The following is a 25,104-nucleotide window of genomic DNA, read 5'->3' on the forward strand; positions in this document are numbered from 1 at the left end:
CGGAATGAACCCCATAGTTTGTTCCAGACACAACGTTGCTTGCTTTTTTGCCTTACTAAACATGAATCTGCCCCACTGTCCCATTTCAGTCGAGAAATAGTGAGTTTCCCAACCATCGCCCCCATCCGGGTCCTACTTAGTCTCTCAGTTACTTGCTTTGTGTTGTTCCAATGTTATGTCAGTATACATTTACTGTACCTTTGATATGTGTATTGTCACTATTACCTGTATATTGCATGTGCAGCGCTGTGAAAATCATGTGGCACCTTTAAAACTAAATAATAATAATCATCAAAATAATGATTGGTGGCTGTATGCACAGATGTGATCAATCTTTTTTGTTTTTTACAGATGGATCAGACTTGTGAAGATATAGATGAAATGTTCAGTAATCTCCTGGGAGAAATGGACCTGCTAACACAGGTGAGATTACTCCATATAAAATCCACACAATAAAGACAGCCATTTAATACAAAAAGAAAGAACACACATTTGTTTCTCTTGCACACTGGCTGGTACACTCACATGTACGGACTTTCCAGACTGAATAAATATTGACTAAGGGGGATTTCAAAGGGAAGAAATTGGTACAGTCTGTTTGGCATCCTTTCCGAATTGTCTGAGGAACAGTCAGTGTAATATGGCAGACACTGTAAGGAACAGCTGCATCTCTGCACCACAAAAAAAGATTTACTCTAATCTCCGGCCAAATTGTTTAAAGGCCTAGGCCAAAAAATGTCAACACATTTTGTTGCCTTTGGGAACATGTAAAACACTTGAAAATGAATTGTATTATGTAGCAAGAACTTGCGTGTTGCAAACTCTTGGTTTCAGCACATGGCTATTGAAGAGTTTTATTACAGGAGCCTATTACTGCAGTGGGTGGGTGAGCTGATTATAGAGCAACTTGTGGGAACTTTCTTGGTTAGTGGGTCGGAGGGTTTGGTTGGTCTGGAGAGGAGGATTTACAAAATGTAAGGAATTACTTAAAATTTACTTAAAAATACATTAAGTCACCCAGTGGTTTTATTATTTCATGCTCTGACTGAGAATTATAACCTCAGACTAGATGTGTCAATGATCACTGACATACACACTTACGTTCCACAGCACATGCACACCTCCCAACTTGCATTCAGTGGGACAGTCCCATTTCACTCTGACTGTCCCGCTTTCCCACCCACGGTGGGGGGAGGGGGCAGTTGGGGGGAGCACACATCTCTGCTCTGAATAGCAGAGCAGAGGGTAGCAGCAGGAGAATAGAAGCCTTGCACATGCTCACAGCATCTATTCACCTTGTACGGGGAGTCTAGAGTCTAGAGTGCTGGGCACACCCACATAGTGATGGAAATGGTGGTGCCATGAAGCCCCGCTCCCTTGCCCTTAGACTCAGCCCCCTATGTGGGCATACCTTATTTGCAGGTTCCCGATTCCTGAACCACCAATATTGGGAGTTATGCTCACTCAGGGCACTAGTTCATCTAATCGCTCCTTGCTAAACTGGGCAGCAAGTCCCCATCACAGAGTCACAGAAAAAGTCTCAGTTCCGTCTCACACAGGTATAGGTTCTCAGCTTTCTCAAATCCTCTCTGCCTACTGCAGGTGTAGACACAGCCTCTTGGCCTTCTCAGACTCAAGACCCACTGGCCTGGCCAGTGGCGGAACTAGCGAGCGGTGGGCCCCCCCCACATCCCCCCCCCCCACACACATATCCCATCCAAGTCCACCCCCTCACCCCTGGAGAGGATCTGGTGAGGGGGACCTGCTCAGGGCCAGAGAAATGGATACCTAGCAACAGTGCCGTAACTAGACATTTTAGCACTGTGTGCAAGAAACGTCATTGGAGCCCCACCCCTGCATGCTAAACAGGGGCAGTGCGCGCCGTAGGCGCGCGCAAAAATACATAGTGGCGTGGCTTCGTGGGGAAGGGGTGTGGCCACAAAATAATACCAATTCATAAAACGGTACACAGTAGTCTCCATTATTCAAATTACTCCGCACAGTAGCACCACTACACCAGGTAGAGACCCTTTTACACCTTACAGCGGACAGATTCCTCTTTTTACACATTACAGCAGACAGCGTGCACTTTTTACACATAACGGCAGACAGCGTGCCCTTTTTACACATAACGGCAGACAGCGTGCACTTTTTACACATAACAGCAGACAGCGTGCCATTTTTACACATAACGGCAGACAGCGTGCCATTTTTACACATAACGGCAGACAGCGTGCCCTTTTTACACATAACGGCAGACCGCGTGCCCTTGTTACACATAGCAGCAGACAGTGTACACTTTTTACACATAACGGCAGACAGCGTGCCCTTGTTACACATTACGGCAGACAGCATCCCCTTTTTACACATAACGGCAGACAGCGTCCCCTTTTTACACATTACGGCAGACAGCGTGCCCTTGTTACACATTACGGCAGACAGCGTCCCCATTTTTACACATTACGGCAGGCAGATTCCTCATTTTTACACATTGCGGCAGGCAGATTACCCCTTTTTACACATAGCGGCAGGCAGGCCCAAGAAAGAAAGAAAGAAAGAAAGAAAGAAAGAAAGAAAAAAAGAGAAAAAGAAAGAAAGAAGAATTATACTTACCCTCTCCGCCGGCTCAGGCTCCTCGGTGCAGCCGCGTCAGACGATTCCCGGGCAGTAGAGGAGGTGGAGGACGGAGGTGAAGAAGGGAGCCGCAGCAGCGCTTTGTTACTGGTGGAGGCGCTGCTGCTGCTGCCCCTCTGCTTCCCTATAGGCTGTTCTCGGAAGACAGCCTATAGTGAAGCAGAGGGGCAGCAGCAGCAGCGCCTCCACCAGTAACAAAGCGCTGCTGCGGCTCCCTCCTTCACCTCCCTCCTCCTCCTTCCCCCGTCAGTGCCGCTGCTCCTCTCCTCTGCGGGCGGCTGTGCGCTGCGGGCAGCGGCATGTAATGAGTCAGTTTGATTCATTACATGCTTGGGCCCCTGGACAGAGGCGGGCCCCAGTGCAACGCACTGCTTGCACTGCCGGTAGTTCCGCCTCTGGGCCTGGCTGCTTCTCAATAACATAAACCCAGTCACAGGGATTTATGGTCCTCAGAGCCTCCTGCAGTATATATATATATACACACACAGTATATACATAAGAATAAGTTTGTTTGGTTGTAAGTGAATATCTCCCACAGTTTTCAAGGTGAAACTGCCACATTTTACACAATTATTTAGTATGGAATAATTAGGCTATTAGAGCACATAGCGACAACGCCACTATGCAACAAAGCAACAGAGCGACAAATATTGAAAACATAATTTTTTGGTTCTAAACAATTGATTGACTGGCAAAGCATCAACGCGACAAAGCAACAAATCGTAAAAGCATAACTATAATATCTGGCGGGGCGATGAACAATCACTAACAGAATTTCTACACCTCATAAACTCCAATACCAATAATTTGAAGTTCACCACAAACTACAGTAAAATTAGTGTAGAGTTTCTTGATCTTAACATTTTTATTGACGAAGGACAAATTCACACTAAGACCTACCAGAAACCTGTGGATGTCAATAGCTTCATCCTGGCCACCAGCTGGCACCACCCCAGCTGGCTCCAGACTGTATCTAAGGGACAATTTTTAAGAATTCGTAGGAACTGCTCAAAATTAGAAGACTATCACACACAAGGTCAGGAATTAGCTGTCAAATTCACAGACAAACTATACAAGACTGATCAGGTCATACAGGCTTTCGAAGAGGTAACAACAACAGATAGAGCAGAACTACTCAGTTATAAAGACAAGGAACAAGAAGAGAAACACCATGACGATAATATCCCTTTTATAACGAACTATTCAGGACAAGTCAATCAAGTGAGACACATCATTAAGAAACATTGGCCACTTTTATTAGAAGATGAAATTCTCAATGACATTTTACCAACAGGACCCAAGTTCGTATTCAGAAAAGCACCAGACATTAAGAAAAATCTAGTTCACAACCACATACCACCACAAGCTTTGAAACAAACCAGTATAGATGGAAGCATTCCCAAGAGCGGCTTCTATTTTTGCGGGTTCTGCCAAGGATGCAGGAACGCGAAAATGCGAAGCACAAAACCCATTTCAGAATTCACATCATACACCACTAACAAGAAGTACCAAGTGAAAGAAAGATTGACCTGCACCAGCAAAGGGGTCATTTATCTCTTAGAATGTCCATGTAAAAAACAGTATGTAGGGAGGACAACAAGACCACTCAAGATACGAATAAATGAGCATATAAGGAACATCAAAAAGGGCTATGAGGATCATAGTCTGTCACGACATTATAAAGAAATACACAATAGTGAACCAGATACTCTGAAATTCATGGGCATACAAGGAGTACAACAAAATTGGAGGGGTGGAGACTTTGTACATCACATGAATACAACAGAGTTGAGATGGATATTTGAACTCAAGACCTTTGCACCACAGGGACATAACCTAGATAATGAAGTGAAGGCCATTATCTGCAATCAATGACGCACTTGTGATGAAATTCACACCCTACCATACTGACATATACTAGACAACAACCTCTCATACCCCCCCCCCTCAATTCACCCTTCCCTCCCCCCCCCCACCAATACCGTCACTATGGGTCAAAAAACATTAGAAACAACGTATCCACACCAATCCTACATGAGTCAGCTCCACTAAATACATACGGATATAGGAGACTGACCATATCCAATACCATATATTCCATTATTTCACATCCCAATCTCAGGAAATTAAGTTTTTACTCCCATCATCCATTCTTTCATGACATCATTATGAAAATACAACATGTGCCAGAAAAAGCAATACAGAAGCATATCAACACCTGAGCTTATGATACTAACAAATTTATGATGATAAGTGGGGAGATCAAAATACACCACTAACAAAGTTAATTTTAATAATACGACCACCAACATTCCATATTAACAAAGGACAATACCCAAGGATTTCCGTTCCCATCCCACGCATTGATTATACTCCAAGCTCCCCTCCATGTCTATCCAACGTGATTGAGATCTAGATAGACCAATAAGAAACAGACAAAACCACAAGGAGGCGTATACCGGCATGTGAACCAATGAGACTGAACCTTCCCCCCTTTTTAAGGGTGATACGATCTATGAACATTACACACAAATCCCTGGAAGAAGACCCCTAGAGGGTTGAAACGCGTTGGGCTTGTACTATCAAACCACCACACTCACACCGATACCGTACTGACAGTACGGGCCGTGGAAATCCTGCAAGACACTGCCGAGCGGAGGTCACGTGACTCCCCTACCCGGAAGAAGACATCAGCAGCGGAGAAATACCCGAAGGAGGAGAGGTAAGCCGGTGGGGTGTCTTGCCGAGTCGATCAGCGGAGGAGGGGGGAGAGAAAGGTTAGCAGCTCCGGTCCCGGCGGACGAAGTGCAGTGACGGCTCTAAACAAGCCCACACTGCTAATCGCCGCTAGTTCAGTCCCTGTGGCGGCTGGATCCCCCATCACTGTCCGAACCAGGACGGGGTGAGTGCATCCCTCCCCACGGGGCCTGTGCAGTCCAGTGCTCCCTGTCCCCTTACCCTCCCCGCACCAGGCGCACCCTGAACCCCGGGGAAACACCGCAATCACCGTAAGCAAGTTACCATCAGCTGCTCGAGCCGTTTAGTCAGCGGGACGCCGCTGACTACTCTGTAAATGACTTTTATTGCTGCATAACCACTCAAGCAACATAATCAGCTGGGTCACAGCCAAAGAGACTTTTCTTTCCATTTCTTTCATTTTTTTCATTTTTTCTCATTTTTTTCATTTTTTTCATTTTTTTCACTTTTTTTCCTTTTTCTTCATTTTTTCATTTTTTCACTTTTGACTTGTGTAGATCATATATATATATATATATTCAGTTTTCCCAAGCAACATATATATAGTTATAATCTTTTTTATATTTTATCAATGCATGCACACGAACTATACGTTTGTGTCCCTTTATAACAATAAAACCTTGATTTATTTTCATAAATTTAGTTTCACAGCATCACCATTTACATACCCACATAGGTTGAGCGCTACAACCCATGAATTATAACTATAATATAATCTATAAGTACAAGTAAGTATACAGAAGGATAATTGGTTGTGGCAAAGGAGAAGATACTTTTATTCCTAGAATACCACTAATAACATCTGTGATATCAGTTTTGCTATGTTGATCAATAAATCCCAGGGACATACACTTAAAGTTGTTGGGCTTCAACTACAAGAGGATTGCTTCTCCCAGTGTCACCTCTTTGAAGGATGCTCTGTCTAGAGTACAAACAGATACAAGTATTATGTATACTCTTCTTTCAAAAAAACTTGCAATATTGTATATAAAGAAGTTCTGTAAATTCTAATTTTACTTTAACTTTGTTTACAAATTAGTATAAGGAGTAATATAAAGCCCAGTACCCACGGGCCGATGCAGGAGAGATGAGTGCTGAGCGAACCGCTCAGCACACATCTCTCCCGCCGCTCAGCACAGCGCGATCTGTGCTGAGCGTGTGGGGGGAGACAGGGGGGCCGCTCACTTCACCCAGCGGGTGAAGTGAGCGACCCGCTAGATTGGCCTGCATGCAGGCCAATCTAGCAGCAGCGATAGCGATGTGCGGGGCTGCGCATCGCTATCGCTGTAAGGGGTACTCACGGAGCGATCAGGCTTAAATTCTAAGCAATCTAGTCAGATTGCTTAGAATATCGCTCCGTGAGTACCCCCCTTAAGTATAAGCATCAGCACTAAGCTTTGTTAAAATGAAAGAAATTAATATAATCTTTTTGTTTTTGCTGTTACTTTGTTATAAAATAATGATTGTAATAAGAACGCATAAAATAATACATTTTGTTAATTATTAAATCACAGTTGCAGTAAAATCAATTGAATTTTACTGAACAAAATTTTGCTTAATTAAACCTTTATTTTATTTATCTAATCCGAGCTTTTGCATATTTTCTAAATAGCATGTACCAGATAATTTGCTAATATCTTTAAAAAAATTCTACCCATCATAAACCAGCCCAGCGCAATGCCGGGTGACACTGCTTGTGTGTGTGTGTGTGTGTGTGTGTGTGTGTGTGTGTGAGTGTGTGTGTGTGTGTGTACATGTGTGTACATGCGTGTGTGTGTGTGTGTGTGTGTGTGTGTATGTGTGTATATATATATATATATATACAAACAGGTAGGCAGCACTCACGGACTTTTCAAAGCCAAAGACCAGACATGACTCTGCGCTTAACGTTGCGGTTTCAGAAGCATTACGGTTTAAATAAACCGAAACGTTAAGCGCTAAGGGCAGAGTCATGTCTGGTCTTTGGCTTTGAAAAGTCCGTGAGTGGCACCTACCTGCTTGTATGTACTGCGAGTGGACGCTATGGAGGGGACCCGGCACGCTGCATCCTTTACTGCATTGAGTGCCGAATACCTTCCATGTGTGTGTATATATATATATATATATATATATATATATAAAACCCGTGATAGACACCCTGGTTTGTATGTCCAAGCATGGTACAGCACTGCAGTAGAACAACGAAATGTTGTAGCTCAGAGCAACCAGCCAGACATCAGCTGTTTGCAGTCAGACTAATAAAAGGTGACATCTGATTGGTTGTTATAGAAGAAAGCAAATGTTTCTTACGTACAATACTGTAGTTTATCATATAATCCCTACTGCTGTGAGCGATGACATTATGAAATATAATAGAAATCTGCTTTACATTTGAGCAGCTTTGGCTTACAGTAACCAATAGATTTTAATATGATTTAATGCAGTAAGTAAAGGGTAAGTCATGTAATTGTAGAACAATAATGCAGGTATGTCAAGCTGTTGCCTTGGGGCTGCATGTGACCTTGTGCTTCAATATTTCAATTAACTTTGTCCCTCTCTCTTCTAAATTGGCTGATTGCTGACATGAGATTACATTGTGATAACTGTGATCATGCAGCCTCATTTTCTTTGACTTCTAGTATAAATAATTTTGCTTAATACCAAGCAGAACGTGTTTTTTTCAATTCCTATATACACCTGCCTCAACTTCTACTGGCAGACAATAACATACCAACCAATACAGTATCTGAAAACAATGAACACAACACTTAAAGGGGCACTCCGCAATGCAGGATACATAATGTTGTTACTTTTGTTTATAGAGCCTGGCCATAGAAACCACCAAATCTACAGCAGCCATTGACACCGAGACAGAGCCAAATTTTGCATTTGGCTTTAAAGATTTAAATGGTAAGTAGTATATATGTATCTGTACATACGTATATCATCAGGTATGCGGTCAGCATACCGATAGTCGTGATCCCGGCTGTCACAATACCGATGCCGGGATCCCGACAGTGCCACCATACTCTGCCAGTATACCGACAAGGTAAGTGATTCTCCCTCTATGGGTGTCGTAGACACCTATAGAGGGAGAATAGAACCTGTGGCTTTGTTGCACTCGCCCCCCTTCCCCCCCACCCCACCCCGCCGGCATGTCACCACTCGGGATACCAATGTCGGGATCCTGACTTTCGGCATCCCGGGCGGCGGGATCTCACACCGATCCCATATCATCATGGTGACACAAGCCTTATGTTATAACATCCATCTGCTATAATACAGCATATGCAGTGTCGGACTAGGGCATGAAGGGCCCACCGGGGAAATGCAGTGGTAGGGGCCCATTCTTAGAGGCTTGTCTAACCATTAGTGCATGGTCTGGACCCCTTGATAAATAATATATTTTGTAAATACTGCTAGTGCATGCATGATAATGTACCAGATTAATAACAATAATGCACTGTAGAAAATACACCATAGTCCTGTGCAGTATAATGTAACATATGCATAATGTATAATTGAGAGGGTGGGCCCACAGGCAGTGGGGCCCACCGGTGGTTTCCCCTGTACCCCTATGGGCCAGTCCAGCCTGAGCATATGTATACGTTATCTGATGTATGTGAGCATATGCCCTTTGTTATGGAAGATGTAATTAGGATGTTGTTCTAGTTATGATATTTAATAAATGTAAATTATCAACCGCATAATACAGTATCCAACACTACAACTTGTCCAAATGTACCTAACTTTCCAACCTTGGTCTTAGAGCAGCAGTCCCATGAAAGCATAAGTCTTTGTGTGACGTAGACATTCTGAAAGGCGACAGATCCTCATAGCTCACACACTAACCCACTCACTCATTAGGATAACTATTGATGGACTGCATACTCAGGGCCAAATTTATATTTGTATGCAAAGCCAATGGTTTGTGTCCAAATACAGTGTTTGGGGGTATGCGCAGGCAGAAGGCCTGTTCTGCGCATGTGCAGGATGGGTTATATGATGTTGCTCCCAGCCTCCTGTAGCCCCATTTTTAAGGAGTGATGGATCCAGAGACTTCCTGCACCCAAGTGTCCAGATCTGACAGCCAGCCTGAGTAAGCTTCATCCTACACAGGCTGGCCCGTGCCTAAAACCATCAGTCATGATGGTGATCCGCGGCTGCATCCTCAGACACAGCACTCGGATCCTTGCTAATGCAAACTGGAGGTGTCTATCTCCTACAGACGCCTCCTGCTACATGTGTGGCCTGATTCAGATGTGGCCGGATGTGGTCGGAGTAGCTATGGTCGGAGTTGATGTGGTCGGAGTAGCTATGGTCGGAGTTGATGTGGTCGGAGTAGCTATGGTCGGAGTTGATGTGGTCGGAGTAGCTATGGTCGGAGTTGATGTGGTCGGAGTAGCTATCACTACATTGGAAGCAGCAGTGATAGCGCTGTACGGTGATGCAGCAGGAAGCGTCTATTACAAGCAGACGCCTCCTGCTGCAGTAGTGATATGACCTGCATCCGCGGGAGCAGAATCAGATCATTCAGTCACAATTGGGTAGCAAATGGCACCTATGGTGCCATGCAAGCTACCCATCGCAAAGGCCAGTAAATCTCCTTCCTACGATGGAGATCCCTGACCTCTTCCCACCACCTAAAAGGTGGCAACATGCTTCCATTGTTTCAAGCGGAGTCCATTGTCGCTCCATGCCCACTCCCGAAATGGCATTACACTGTCAATCACTGACAGTCTGATGCCGAGTTGCTTGCAACGTTACAGGACTCATTCGCGCACAGGCAGAACGAGTCCTGCACATGCGCAAAGTGACGAACACTAAACATGAATCGCGCTGTGAGACAGGAGCTGGAGTCAACAGTAAAATCTGCATAAAATAGTCCTTCATCCTACTAAAAATAGAAATTGCTGTTTACAAAATATTCAGTGACATGTGATTCATAGGCTGACATTTCTGATTTTTATGCAGAGTCCCTAAACGCTCTTGAAGAGAATGATCTGGATGCTCTAATGGCTGATCTGGTGGCTAATAGCTCAGCCTCCTTTCCCTATGCAGATGGTGTATCCAGTCATTACTATAATTTTACAGATACTTTACCTACTGGTTCTACAGATGACCTGTCTTATCTGCCGCCACCACCGCCCCCTAGTGCATGGGATCTTCCACCTCCGCCGCCTGACCCTGTAGAGCCGATGACTCAGGTAGTTATATTTGGCAATATCCCTGTAAGCTATAGCGCATGTAGAAAATGTGATGTTGCGAATAGCATATTCTTATATGTGGATACATATGTATATACATATGTATATAAATGTCCTCCGGTATGTCTATTGTAGAGAACTTTGGGGGAGATGTATCTAGCCTCCTAAAGAGTGGAAAAGTGGAGACATAGCCCGTAGCAATCAGCTTGTAACAAACAGCACATTCTACAAATGATAGGTACAAGCTGATTGGCTGTTATGGGTAACTTCACTCTTTGGAAAGCGTAATACTGCTCCCCTTTGTAATGAAAGGATAGACACAGCCATTCATTCCTGCATTGGGGGTCATTCTGACCCGATCGCTCACTGCAGTTTCTCGCAGCACAGCGATCGGGTCGGAACGCACATGCCCCGGCACCGCAGTGCGCCGGCGCATAGCAGCCGTCGTTGCCTAGCGATTGCCTCTGAGGCAGAGGCGGTCGCTGGGCGGGAGGGGGCTGGACGGCGGCGCGGTCCGGCCAACGCAGGCGTGGCCGGACCATTGGGGGGGCAGGCTGCAGTGGCTGGGTGACGTCACACGCAGCCGATGCGGGCTGGGGAGTGACGAGTAGCTCCCGGCCAGCATGCTAAAGCTGCGCTGGTCGGGAGCTGCTCTTGAAGTTTAAAGGCATCGCCGCTGTACGATGTCTTTGCACTTCTGCGGGGGGGGGGGGGCACTGAAAGATTATGTTTAGTTCATGTGTAAGCTGTCAATTGCTTGGATCACGTGCTATATGAATCAAGTTTGACCTAAAGCTGCCGTTTACTCTACGCCACACTGTAGCTGTCACACGGGTCCCCTCCTCTCTTAATATGCCCCAGTATAGGAATCATTGGTTTTATACATATAGTGTGAGGGATTCTTTCAAAAATGAAACATGGGCCCTCATTCCGAGTTGATCGCTCGGTAATTTTCTTCGCATCGCAGTGAAATTCCGCTTAGTACGCATGCGCAATATTCGCACTGCGACTGCGCCAAGTAATTTTACAATGAAGATAGTATTTTTACTCACGGCTTTTTCTTCGCTCTGGCGAACGTAGTGTGATTGACAGGAAATGGGTGTTACTGGGCGGAAACACAGCGTTTTCGGGGCGTGTGGATAAAAACGCTACCGTTTCCGGAAAAAACGCAGGAGTGGCCGGAGAAACGGGGGAGTGTCTGGGCGAACGCTGGGTGTGTTTATGACGTCAAACCAGGAACGACAAGCACTGAACTGAACGCAGATGCCGAGTAAGTCTGAAGCTACTCTGAAACTGCTAAGTAGTTTGTAATCGCAATATTGCGAATACATCGGTCGCAATTTTAAGAAGCTAAGATACACTCCCAGTAGGCGTAGGCTTAGCGTGAGCAACTCTGCTAAATTCGCCTTGCGAGCGATCAACTCGGAATGAGGGCCATTATACAGGACAAATATACTATCCATTGCAAATATTACATTTATCTGTATCTAGCCTAATAAACATGGGGGAAGGGGGGTTCTATTGTTCTATTCAGTTTAAATTTATTTTTTAAACAGGATATCAGATTACACAGATTTTATTTTTTTTACATAAATGCTTAATATGTCACTTTCAAAAAGAACTGAAAATAGCAATTGCAGCATACTGTAGGTTTAGCAGGAAGTTTTATAATGCAGTACAGTGATCATGCGTTTTCTAATGAAATTAGGAAACATTAATTGATAAGCATGTGAGAGGGGTATTTTTTCTGGTTACATGACATGTTAGGTTTGGAAGAGAAAATATTTGTCTAATGAGAAAGTAATTTCTTGCAATCATTTCTTGCAGGATGACTCGAGAGCCAAAGCTGACAAAATTAAGGATGCCTTGGGCAAGATGAAGGAAGCCAAAGTTAAAAAAGTGAGCGATGCAAAAACATCAGCAGGCTTGCCTTTTACTCTGTCGGCAAAATAAGTTTGTAAAAGTAAACCTGTGGAATACGTTTACTAAACTGAGTGTTAGGTGGCGGTCTCTCACTGCCGCACATCGATAATGGTTTCCACCTCCAGACCGCCGCATTTGGAGGGTGATTCTCAAACTGTTGTACATGTGTGATGGTTTCCAAATGGAAAACTATCTGGCCAATCTATATATATAAATGCAAAAGCCCTCACTCACTTACTCACTGACTCACTCACTCACTCACTCACTCACTCACTCACTCACTGACTCATCACTAATTCTCTTACTTCCCGATATGTTAGGAAGATATGATGTAACATAGGTATTCTTCAGGTGGGAAATAGGAAAACTACATATTAGAATTGTAATAAACTTCCCCTGAGGGGATGAAAAGGGGATTGACATAATGACATCATTACCGATGCGTGGCTTGCGTTGCGTGAATGATAACACCTAAACGGACAGTCGGATCAACATTTGGATTGCACCTCCAGTGGGTAGAATTTAATAAACTACAAAAATGGTCCTGTCACTTTTTACCTTATCTGCTACGGATGCTCCTTGGGTAACACCAAGAACCATGGATTAATATTTACTTACATTAAGACATCTCAAGTTTACATCTTTATAGATTTAGCACATTTTTAACACTCATTTATATTTACAACCGTGAAAACAAGAACCTCCTGTCCTGTGCGTAAAACAGCTAGTTAGGACATAAGAGTAGCACTTATAATAGGAGGAGCCACTTACTGATTATGCATTACTTTTCTTGGTGTCGTCTTCGCTGTCACAGCACAGGAAACCCCAATTAGTGCACCGATTCACTCACTACGCTTCGGGCAAGGTTACTATTTCCAGTCGTAGTCCACGTGGATGGTAAAGTATGAAAAAGTTGAAAAAATAAAAAGTATAAGAAAAAACTCACATCGACCATATGTGTGTCGGCAATTTGAACTTGTTGACCTTGTGTTCCTGTTGACCATAAGCACTGTCGTCCATTTACACGTCAACCTAATGACCATGTTGACCTACTGTAATGCATGTCGACCATTTGGTGTTGACCTATTGACTGTCTATTTAGACACTGTAGATCTATAGACCGGAAACCCTCCACAGCTCATCTGGAAATACTCCTTCAATTACAGGTGCAAACAAAATAGTTAAAATGTGACTGTCTCAATAGCCGGTGTGGCTATGTGGCCACAGACATTAGCTTAAAGTGTGATCCTTTTAATATATGAGAACTGGAACAGTCATTCAAGATTATTGCAAAGTGTGCTTCATGTGAGCATAGCGGGCAAAGGGCCTGATTCAGAGATGGACGCAGGTATTCTGTCCCACGCAGATTCCCAATTATCGGGAATCTGCGGCTGCGCAAGGCCCGCCCTGCGCATGCGCAGAAAGGACCTTGCGCAGAGTTTCCATATGCTGCTGCCTGATGCCGTTTGAGGGGGTGATAGGCAATGGCATTTGAGGGGGTGGAAAGGGGGCAGTGGGAGACCTGTGTTCCTGCAAATGGGCGTGTCACCCTAATTTTCTGGGAGGTGTCAGCCAAGGGTCTGAGTGTCCTGTGCAGACTTTCTGACCTCGTTTCCCCGGCTTCCGTTGGCCAGGAATGCAATTGGAAAGGAAGCAGCAATGCATTTCGTCCACTTGTGTGGACTTTGGGCGTAATTCAGATTTGTTCACAAACCCAAAGTTTTACGTACAAATTAAATGGTGTGGTGTCTTTACAGACTCAAGACACATTCTGCTTGTCAGCTGCAGCATGATTGACATGCTGCAGCGTTTGGGGGCAGAACCGGCGCGGCACCCGGCATGATGGGTCCAGGGTCTGCATCAGACGCAGCCCTTCCGTCTTGCAAATGCATGCAGAAGGCTCCTGTAGGAAATTTCCTTGTGTAAATTAAAAGCTAGGAAACATGAGCTGGGAAATATAGTTACACTAGGTGCTTCATCGCGCCCTACGGGCGCTCTTCACACCGTCGCAAGGGGCTACGCCCCCTTAACCCTTGCATGCCTTTCTGGGGTTCAATATTTGTATTATATGGAGTATTACCTGCATTCCTATGTTAATGGTTAAATATTGCACAATGAAAGGGCGTGCGATGGTGAAGGAGGCGCAGCCCCTTGCAACGGCGTGAACAGCACCTGTAGGGCACGATGTACAGAATGTAGCGGGTGCGGGGGGGGGACTGCGGATGGGGGAGGGTGTCTGTAAATGCTGCGGGTGGAGGGGGGGGCGGAAGCGGGGGGGGGCCCGGATGGGGAAGGGTCGGGAGGTGCTGCGGGTGGGGGAGGGGCAGATGAGTAGGGGAGGGGCAGTGGAGTGGGGGCTGCAGATGGGGGAGGGGTCCGGAGGCACTGCAGGTGGGGGAGGGGCAGGGGTGCCACGGGTGGGAGAGGGGCAGGTGCAGGGATGTTGTGGATGGATGAAGGGTTCCAGAGGTGCTGTGGGATGGGAAGGGGTGGGGGTGCCGGGGGTGGGGTAGGGGGTCCAGAGGCACCGTGGGTAGGGGAGGGGCAGGTACGGGTGGTGCGGCGGATGGGGTAGGAGGTCCGGAGGTGCTGCAGGTGGTGGAGGGGCAGGTGCGGGGGTGCCATAGGTGGGGGAGGGGTGGGTGAGGAGGGGACCGCGGATGGAGGAGGGTGTCTGCAGATGCTGCGGGTGGAGGGGGGCAGGTGTGGGGGGAGACATATATGGGGGGTGGATGGTGGAGGGGGTCTGGAGGTGCTGCGGGTGGTGAAGGGGCGGAGGAGTGGGAGCAGCGGGTGGTGTAGGGGGTCTGGAGGCACAGCGTGTGGGGGAGGGGTGGAGTGCCGCATGTGGTGGAGGGGAAGGTGCGGAGGTGTGATGCATTGGGGAGGGGTCTGGAGGTGCTGCGGGTACTGTACCTGCCAAAAAGGTAGTTGGAGGGTATGCAGTAACAGGGCCAGGACAGGGGTGACAGGGTCAGAACAGGGGTGACAGGGCCAGGACAGGGGTGACAGGGTCAGAACAGGGGTGACGGGGCCAGGACAGGGGTGATGGGGCCAGGACAGGGGCGATGGGGCCAGGACAGAAATGACAGGGACAGGATAGGGGTGACAGGGCCAGGGTAGGGGCGGCAGGACCAGGACAGGGGTGACAGGGCCAGTTTAGGGTTGACAGGGCCAGGATAGGGGTGACAGGGCCAGGATAGGGGTGACAGGGCCAGGATAGGGGTGTAAGGGCCAGGATAAGGGTGAAAGGGCCAGGATAAGGGTGACAGGGACATGACAGAACACAGGGCACGGGAGGGATTGGTATTAGGGACAAAACAGTGGTGACAGACAGATGTCTTACCGGAGTCACTGCTGCTGGCTGCTGCTGTTCCACTCCAACCTGTTGGGATCTGCTGCTGGTGGAGACTTGGCATGGCTGACTCTTAGGTTGGAGTCCTGCTTCCTCCGCCCGTGCGCATCCCTCCCCCCCTCCTCAGTCACACACCGCAGACCTCGCGCAGCTGCTGGGCACTGTGGTAAGGGGAGACTGGGAGTGACTGGTTAGCCCCCAGGAGACGCTGCGGCTGGAGGGAGGAGGGGGTCATAGCATGCACGCGGCGCGGACCTCGCGGCTGCTGGGCACTGTGGTAAGGGGAGACTGGGAGTGACTGGTTAGCTCCCAGGAGACGCTGCGGCTAGAGGGAGGAGGGGGTCGGAGCCTGCAAGTAGCTCGGACTTCTGCAGCGCTGCCCGCCGGCTAAAGTGTGTGAAGGAGCTGGGCGCACCTCACTGCGGGTGGCAGCGCTGCAGCTAGCGGTGGGGTTGCCGGGGCTGGAGATAATAGAGGCAGTATGGAACCTGCACAGCGGCAGGTGTCCCACAAAACTGCAGCTAAGAAGCGTGGAGTGTGCCAGAAAGTGACGCTCCTCTGCGCCAGAGAGACCCTGCTGAGTATGCTGATGTGGGGGGTCAAGCACACAGTGAGCCAGTGCCCGTCTGTCTGTACGGCATACCCCCTCACACACCCCCATACCTCCCAACTATCCCGATTTTCGCGAGACAGTCCCATTTATTGGGGTCTGTCCCGCTATCCCACCCACGGGTCGCAGTGTCCCGCGGTGGGGGGGAGGCGTTGGAAAGCTCCTGGAGCAGCGGTGAATAGTGGAGACAGAGGGAGAGGGGGCATCAGGGGGTACGGATTAAGGGGGGGTACCAGCAGCAGAGACGGATTAAGGGGGGGGGCAGGGGGTACGTACCGCGGGCCCCACAGTTTTAGGGGGCCCCCCGGCTGGAGTAGCTCTGTCCCAGCTCTGAAGCTCCCCCGTCCTGCCAGCAACAGCAGCAGCATTGTGCTACAGTCAGCACACACTGCTGCGTGTTGGCAGGTCGTTGGTGTTGCAGGGAGGCAGCAGCCTCCCTGCTTTCTTCTGCCTGTGCGGGTGTGTAGGGGGGAGCGGCCACCTCCTCTGGATTTAGCCCTAGCTGAGGGGCCAAAATTCCATTAAAAAATCCCGGAATTTGCATAAGGGGCGTGGCCTCGCGGGCACGATTAGGCCACACACCCAACCCCACAGCAGGCACAGCAATGGGATAATGCTCCCCTGTCTCAAGTGCCCTGGGCCCCCCGGACTCATAATCAGCCCCTGGAGGCATGCCAGCAGCTCACAGAGCGCTGGGCATGCCCCCTCACTGACGAAAACGGGGGCCCTCCCGTGAAGCCACGCCCCCTTTTCGTTGTGTCCCTCCTTCTGCCTGAAGAAAGCTCCTGAAGAAAGATGGGAGGTATGCACCCCTGCCTGTGCCATGCCCATACTATCTGTTTCTGCTCCTAGTCTCGGCCAGATCTGTGACTCATTTGAATAACTCCGCCCAGTGTTGTGACTCCACCCAGCGTTAGCAAATGAGTCACAAAGTCACAGATCTGGGCTATTATATAGGAGATAGTATCTGAGGTTGAAAAAAGACAATTTGTCCATCAAGTTCAACCTTTTTGTGGTCTCCTGAGTAGGTTTATTTGGTCTAAAGTTTGACTGATGCTGATGTCAGCCATTGCGTTGTACCCTCTTTTTGTAGTATCTATAGTGCTATAGTCACTATACACCATAACCCTGGATATCCTTTTCCATTAGGAATTTATCTAACCCATTCTTAAAGGTGTTAACTGAGTCCGCCATTACAACTCCCTCAGGCAGGGAGATCAAGACACGTATTGTCCTTATTGTCCTTGAAAAAGCCTTTGCGCCGTGATGTGCGGAATCTCCTCTCCTCTAACCTAAGCGAGTGTCTCCAAGTCTTCTGTGTTGATCTAACCAAAAACAGGTCCCGCGCCAGCTCTGTGTATTGTCCTCTTATATATTTGTAGATGTTGATCATGTCCCCTCTTAGTCTCCTCTTTTCCAATCTAAACATGCCTAGCCTTGCAAGCCTTTCCTCGTATTCCATCGTCTCCATGCCCTTAATTAGTTAGGTCGCCCGCCTCTGAACCTTTTCAAGCTCCAGAATATCCTTTTTGTAGTATGGTGCCCAGAATTGTGCACAGTATTCAAGGTGTGGCCTCACTAGTGATTTATATAACGGGAGTATAACACTCTCGTCCCTTGCATCATTTCCCCGTTTTATGCATGCTAATATCTTATTAGCCTTCTTTGCTGCAATCCTACATTGGGTACTGCTGCTTAGTTTGCTATCTATGAGAACACCTAATTCCTTTTCCAGTACAGAATCCCCTAATTTTACCCCATTTAGTATGTAGGTATTATTTTTGTTCTTGCTACTACAGTGCATTACCTTATACTTGTCTGTATTTAAGCACATTCTCCATTTGGCTGCCCATGCTTCTAATTTAACTAAGTCGTTCTGAAGAGACTCAGCATCCTCCTCCGTATTTATAGCCTTACACAAGTTGGTATCATCTGCAAAAATTGACACCATGCTCTCTAGAACTTCTGAATTAGGACCTTTGTCAAGCTCAGAGGTCATCCAATATCATCAATAATAAGAAGATATATATAAATATAATCAATTTACTGTTTAATATACAGAGGGAGAGAAGGAGATCTGGATTCAAACTCTCAATAGAGCATCCAAATACCTGTTGAAAGTGGTAGTAGGTGTGGCAGACAATTAATGACAGTGTCAATAAATACAGCCTGTAATGAGTACCTTACATTAAGGAGATAAATCCTCCAACTGTAAACCCTCCATTGTAGTACAGTATGAGTGAGCCCAGGGGCTTGTAAAGTGTTCGCTGCCTTGGCTGTATTGCTTGTTCAGGAGCTGGTGTGTCTCTGGACCACTGCGGATTAATGCGCTGCTGTAGTTGAGTGTCCAGTCCCGTAGCAGCCGTGTATCTGGACACCACCATTAGTTGGTTAGGACAGGGTGCACTACTAATTGGGCTGATGTTGTGGAGCACTGATGTCAGAATTCTGTACATGTGAGGTGGTGAGATGCAATCAGCAGTTTAAAGGTTGGATGACTTTAGGAGTGCACTGTGATCGGTCAACACACTTCTGAGAGCTGCAAATTTTATCAAGACTCTTGCCTTCGCCATCGATGTCAAAAACCATCAACCATCAGTGGCAAATCATTGATAGTTGCTAACCATCTATGATCGATGCCCATTGGCATGAATGAGCCATATAAGTGAATGGTGAAAATAAAGCGTAATTTTGTTGTGGTCAACAACTGAGAACGTACCTAGTGAGCTTACATAGAGATATACAGACTGTTTTTTATTTATACCATGATATGCTTGGAAACGGAGTAAGGAATGTCGAAATAAACATACCGCAGAACAAACCAACTTACCCAGAGGCATGTATGAACCTAAATGTCTATGGACACATGTAATATAATGGCTCTGCATGCTGTTTCGCTATTTTCACATGGATTTCAAATTTAAATCATAGTGCAAAAACTGCATTATAAAAATACAACAATAGCTAATTGCAATGTCAGCAGACGTACTTATTGTAACACAAAATCAAATCATTGCCATTGGTACAATAAAGTGACAATCAAATGCTGGCCAATGACACATGATGGAAGTTATCAATCATTGCTGGAAAACATTTGCAAAGCAAATAAGATGTTTTGCATATGCTCATTCTATGACACAACATGTGAAAGGAACTACAGTTCAGCACTTCTTTAAACCTCACATTTGCAAATTCAGGCTGTGTTCACATTGATGGTATGTGCAGAACACTATATTGGAAACACATGGGGGTATATTTACTAAGGTCCCGATTTTGACCGAGATGCCGTTTTTTCTTCAAAGTGTCATCTCGGTAATTTACTAAGCAAAAATCTCGGCAGTGATGAGGGCATTCGTAATATTTTGTAAGTCCTAGGAAAAAATCACGAATCAATACACCATCGGTCAAATACGCCTGCAATTTGCTAGAAATCGGTCATTTACTAAAAAGTGCAAAACACAAACACTGCCGACAATAGCCAAACACTGCCGTGCTGAAATACAAATCGTGAAAAAGTGCTAAAAAAAAACAGACCTGCTTTTTTATCCCGTGTTTGTATAGGCATGCACGGATCCATGAGATCCGTGCATGTTTATCAATGGGAAGGGGAGGGAAATGTTATAATTTTTTTTTTAAAAATTGCGTGGGGTCCCCCCTCCTTAACCAAACCAGCCTCGGGCTCTTTGAGCCGGCCCTGGTTGCAAAAATATGGGGGAAAAATTGACAGGGGTTCCCCCATATTTAAGCAACCAGCACCGGGCTCTGCGCCTGGTCCTGGTTCCAAAAATACGGGGGACAAAAAGCGTAGGGGTCCCCCGTATTTTTGAAACCAGCACCGGGCTCCACTAGCTGGACAGATAATGCCACAGCCGGGGGTCACTTTTATACAGTGCCTTGCGGCCGTGGCATCAAATATCCAACTAGTCACCCCTGGCCGGGGTACCCTGGGGGAGTGGGGACCCCTTCAATCAAGGGGTTCCCCCCCCAGCCACCCAAGGGCCAGGGGTGAAGCCCGAGGCTGTCCCCCCCATCCAGTGGGCTGCGGATGGGGGGCTGATAGCCTTTGTTCAAAGTAATGAATATTGTTTTTAGTAGCAGTACTACAAGTCCCAGCAAGCCTCCCCCGCAAGCTGGTACTTGGAGAACCACAAGTACCAGCATGCGGTGGAAAACCAGGCCCGCTGGTACCTGTAGTACTACTACTAAAAAAATACCCCCATTAAGACAATACACACACACCTTGAAAGTATAACTTTAATACATACATACACACCACCATATACACATACTTACCTTATGTTCACACGAGGGTCGGTCCTCTTCTCCAGTAGAATCCATGGTGTACCTGTTGAAAAATTATACTCACATAATCCAGTGTCTTAGGCTCCTCAGTAAATCCTTTTGTAATCCACGTACTTGTAAAAATAAAAAAACGGATACCCGACCTCGCACTGAAAGGGGACCCATGTTTTCACATGGGTCCCCTTTCCCCGAATGCCAGGAACCCCCTCTGACTTAAGTGCAAGAAGGTTCCATCAGCCAATCAGGGAGCGCCACGTTTGGCACCCTCCTGAACGGCTGTGTGCTCCTGTACTGTCTGACAGGCGGCACACGGCAGTGTTACAATGTAGCGCCTATGCGCTCCATTGTAACCAATGGTGGGAACTTTCAGGTCAGCGGTTGACCGAAAGTGACCTCACCGCTGACCTGAAAGTTCCCACCATTGGTTACAATGGAGCGCATAGGCGCTACATTGTAACACTGCCGTGTGCCGCTGTCATACAGTACAGGAGCACACAGCCGATCAGGAGGGTGCCAAAACGTGGTGCTCCCTGATTGGCTGATGGAACCTTCTTGGACTTAAGTCAGAGGGGGTTCCAGGCATTCGGGGAAAGGGGACCCATGTGAAAACATGGGTCCCCTTTCAGTGCGAGGTCGGGTATCCGTTTTTTTATTTTTACAAGTACGTGGATTACAAAAGGATTTACCGAGGAGCCTAAGACACTGGATTATGTGAGTATCATTTTTTCAACAGGTACACCATGGATTCTACTGGAGAAGAGGACCGACCCTCGTGTGAACATAAGGTAAGTATGTGTATATGGAGGTGTGGATGGATGTATTAAAGTTATACTTTCAAGGTGTGTGTGTGTTGTCTTTATTGGGGTATTTTTTTAGTAGTAGTACTACAGGTACCAGCGGGCCCATTTTTCCGCCGCATGCTGGTACTTGTGGTTCTCCAAGTACCAGCTTGCGGGGGAGGCTTGCTGGGCCTTGTAGTACTGCTACTAAAAACAATATCATTCACTTTGAACAAAGGCTATCAGCCTCCCATCCGCAGCCCATTGGATGGGGGGGACAGCCTCGGGCTTCACCCCTGGCCCTTGGGTGGCTGGGGGGGGGACCCCTTGATTGAAGGGGTCCCCACTCCCCCAGGGTACCCTGGCCAGGGGTGACTAGTTGGATATTTGATGCCACGGCCGCAAGGCACTGTATAAAAGTGACCCCCGGCTGTGGCATTATCTGTCCAGCTAGTGGAGCCCGGTGCTGGTTTCAAAAATACGGGGGACCCCTACGCTTTTTGTCCCCCGTATTTTTGGAACCAGGACCAGGCGCAGAGCCCGATGCTGGTTGTTTAAATATGGGGGAACCCCTGTCCATTTTTTCCCCATATTTCTGCAACCAGGATCGTCTCAAAGAGCCCGAGGCTGGTTTGCCTTAGGAGGGGGGACCCCACGCAATTTTTTTTTTTACATTTAAACATTTTTTTTTTTTTTAACAAGGTGCACAATGAAGCCCAGCACGGATCTCTCAGATCCGGCCGAGATTCATTGTATTAAAGTCGGCAGTGTTTTACAAGTCACTCACGTAAAACACTGCCAAAAAAAAACGAATGACATCGACATTGGAAAACCCGAAAATGCAGAATACGGCAGCTTAGTAAATTAGTCGTAATCAATTCAAAAAGTTGCATATTTACACTTTCGATGTCATTCGTGATTGAACTTTGACCTCAAACGGGAAAATACGAATCTTAGTAAATATACCCCACGGACACAGCATGCGCTTTTTCATGTTAGTGTTTGGTGAAATTCTTCTGGGTTGTATTTTTACATTACATTCTGTTTCTTATAATCTGCATTGTACAGCTAATGTACGTTACCCAGATTACTACAAGTACTTCATTACTTATTGTCCGCATTATACAGTTAATGTACGTTACCCATATTACTACAAGAACTACATTACTTATTCTCTGCAGTGTATAGCTAATGTACGTTACCCATATTACTACAAGCACTACACTACTTATTCTCTGCATTATACAGCTAATGTGCATTACCCAGATTACTACAAGAACTACATTACTTATTCTCTGCATCGTACAGCTAATGTACATTGCCCATGTTACTACAAGAACTACATTACTTATTCTCTGCATTATACAGCTAATGTACATTACCCATATTACTACAAGAACTACATTACTTATTCTCTGCATTACACAGCTAATGTACGTTACCCATATTACTACAAGAACTACATTACTTATTCTCTGCATTATACAGCTAATGTACATTACCCATATTACTACAAGAACTACATTACTTATACTCTGCATTATACAGCTAATGTACGTTACCCATATTACTACAAGCACTACACTACTTATTCTCTGCATTTTATACAGCTAATGTGCATTACCCAGATTACTACAAGAACTACATTACTTATTCTCTGCATCGTACAGCTAATGTACATTGCCCATGTTACTACAAGAACTACATTACTTATTCTCTGCATTATACAGCTAATGTACATTACCCATATTACTACAAGAACTACATTACTTATTCTCTGCATTACACAGCTAATGTACGTTACCCATATTACTACAAGAACTACATTACTTATTCTCTGCATTATACAGCTAATGTACATTACCCATATTACTACAAGAACTACATTACTTATACTCTGCATTATACAGCTAATGTACATTACTCATATTACTACAAAAACTACATTACTTATTCTCTGCATTGTACAGCTAATGTACGTTACCCATATTACTACAAGAACTACATTACTTATTCTCTGCATTGTACAGCTAATGTACGTTACCCATATTACTACAAGAACTGAATTACTTATACTCTGCATTATACAGCTAATGTACGTTACCCATATTACTACAAGAACTACATTACTTATTCTCTGCATTGTACAGATAATGTACATTACCCATATTACTACAAGAACTACATTACTTATTCTCTGCATTGTACAGCTAATGTACGTTACCCATATTACTACAAGAACTACATTACTTATTGTCGGAATTATACAGCTAATGTACGTTACCCATATTACTACAAGCACTACATTACTTTTCTCTGCATTATACAGCTAATGTACATTACCCAGATTACTACAAGAACTACATTACTTATTCTCTGCATTGTACAGCTAATGTACATTACTCATATTACTACAAAAACTACATTACTTATTCTCTGCATTGTACAGCTAATGTACGTTACCCATATTACTACAAGAACTACATTACTTATTCTCTGCATTGTACAGCTAATGTACGTTACCCATATTACTACAAGAACTGAATTACTTATACTCTGCATTATACAGCTAATGTACGTTACCCATATTACTACAAGAACTACATTACTTATTCTCTGCATTGTACAGATAATGTACATTACCCATATTACTACAAGAACTACATTACTTATTCTTTGCATTGTACAGCTAATGTACGTTACCCATATTACTACAAGAACTGAATTACTTATACTCTGCATTATACAGCTAATGTACGTTACCCATATTACTACAAGAACTACATTACTTATACTCTGCATTATACAGCTAATGTACATTACTCATATTACTACAAAAACTACATTACTTATTCTCTGCATTGTACAGCTAATGTACGTTACCCATATTACTACAAGAACTACATTACTTATTCTCTGCATTGTACAGATAATGTACGTTACCCATATTACTACAAGAACTACATTACTTATTCTCTGCATTGTACAGATAATGTACATTACCCATATTACTACAAGAACTGAATTGCTTATACTCTGCATTATACAGCTAATGTACGTTACCCATATTACTACAAGAACTACATTACTTATTCTCCGCATTATACAGCTAATGTACGTTACCCATATTACTACAAGAACTACATTACTTATTCTCTGCTTTGTACAGATAATGTACGTTACCCAGATTACTACAAGAACTACATTACTTATTGTCGGAATTATACAGCTAATGTACGTTACCCATATTACTACAAGCACTACATTACTTTTCTCTGCATTATACAGCTAATGTACATTACCCAGATTACTACAAGAACTACATTACTTATTCTCTGCATTGTACAGCTAATGTACGTTACCCATATTACTACAAGAACTGAATTACTTATACTCTGCATTATACAGCTAATGTACGTTACCCATATTACTACAAGAACTACATTACTTATACTCTGCATTATACAGCTAATGTACGTTACCCATATTACTACAAGAACTACATTACTTATTCTCCGCATTATACAGCTAATGTACGTCTCCCATATTACTACAAGA

The 25,104-nt window shown here is 45.4% G+C and overlaps 1 protein-coding gene across 4 annotated transcripts in view; it reads left to right on the forward strand.

The window, feature by feature from the left end:
* Positions 1-25,104, forward strand: part of APBB1IP (amyloid beta precursor protein binding family B member 1 interacting protein) — a 396,905-nt gene that overhangs the window by 187,797 nt on the left and 184,004 nt on the right. For all 4 annotated transcript variants that reach the window (XM_063921652.1, XM_063921655.1, XM_063921651.1 and 1 more), the window contains exons 2-5: positions 352-423; positions 8,193-8,280; positions 10,345-10,577; positions 12,405-12,476. In XM_063921652.1, coding sequence (XP_063777722.1) covers positions 352-423; positions 8,193-8,280; positions 10,345-10,577; positions 12,405-12,476 — 465 coding nt within the window. The remainder of the gene's footprint in view (positions 1-351; positions 424-8,192; positions 8,281-10,344; positions 10,578-12,404; positions 12,477-25,104) is intronic.

This window comes from Pseudophryne corroboree, chromosome 5 (assembly GCF_028390025.1).
Source record: "Pseudophryne corroboree isolate aPseCor3 chromosome 5, aPseCor3.hap2, whole genome shotgun sequence".
Classification (NCBI taxonomy): domain Eukaryota; kingdom Metazoa; phylum Chordata; class Amphibia; order Anura; family Myobatrachidae; genus Pseudophryne; species Pseudophryne corroboree.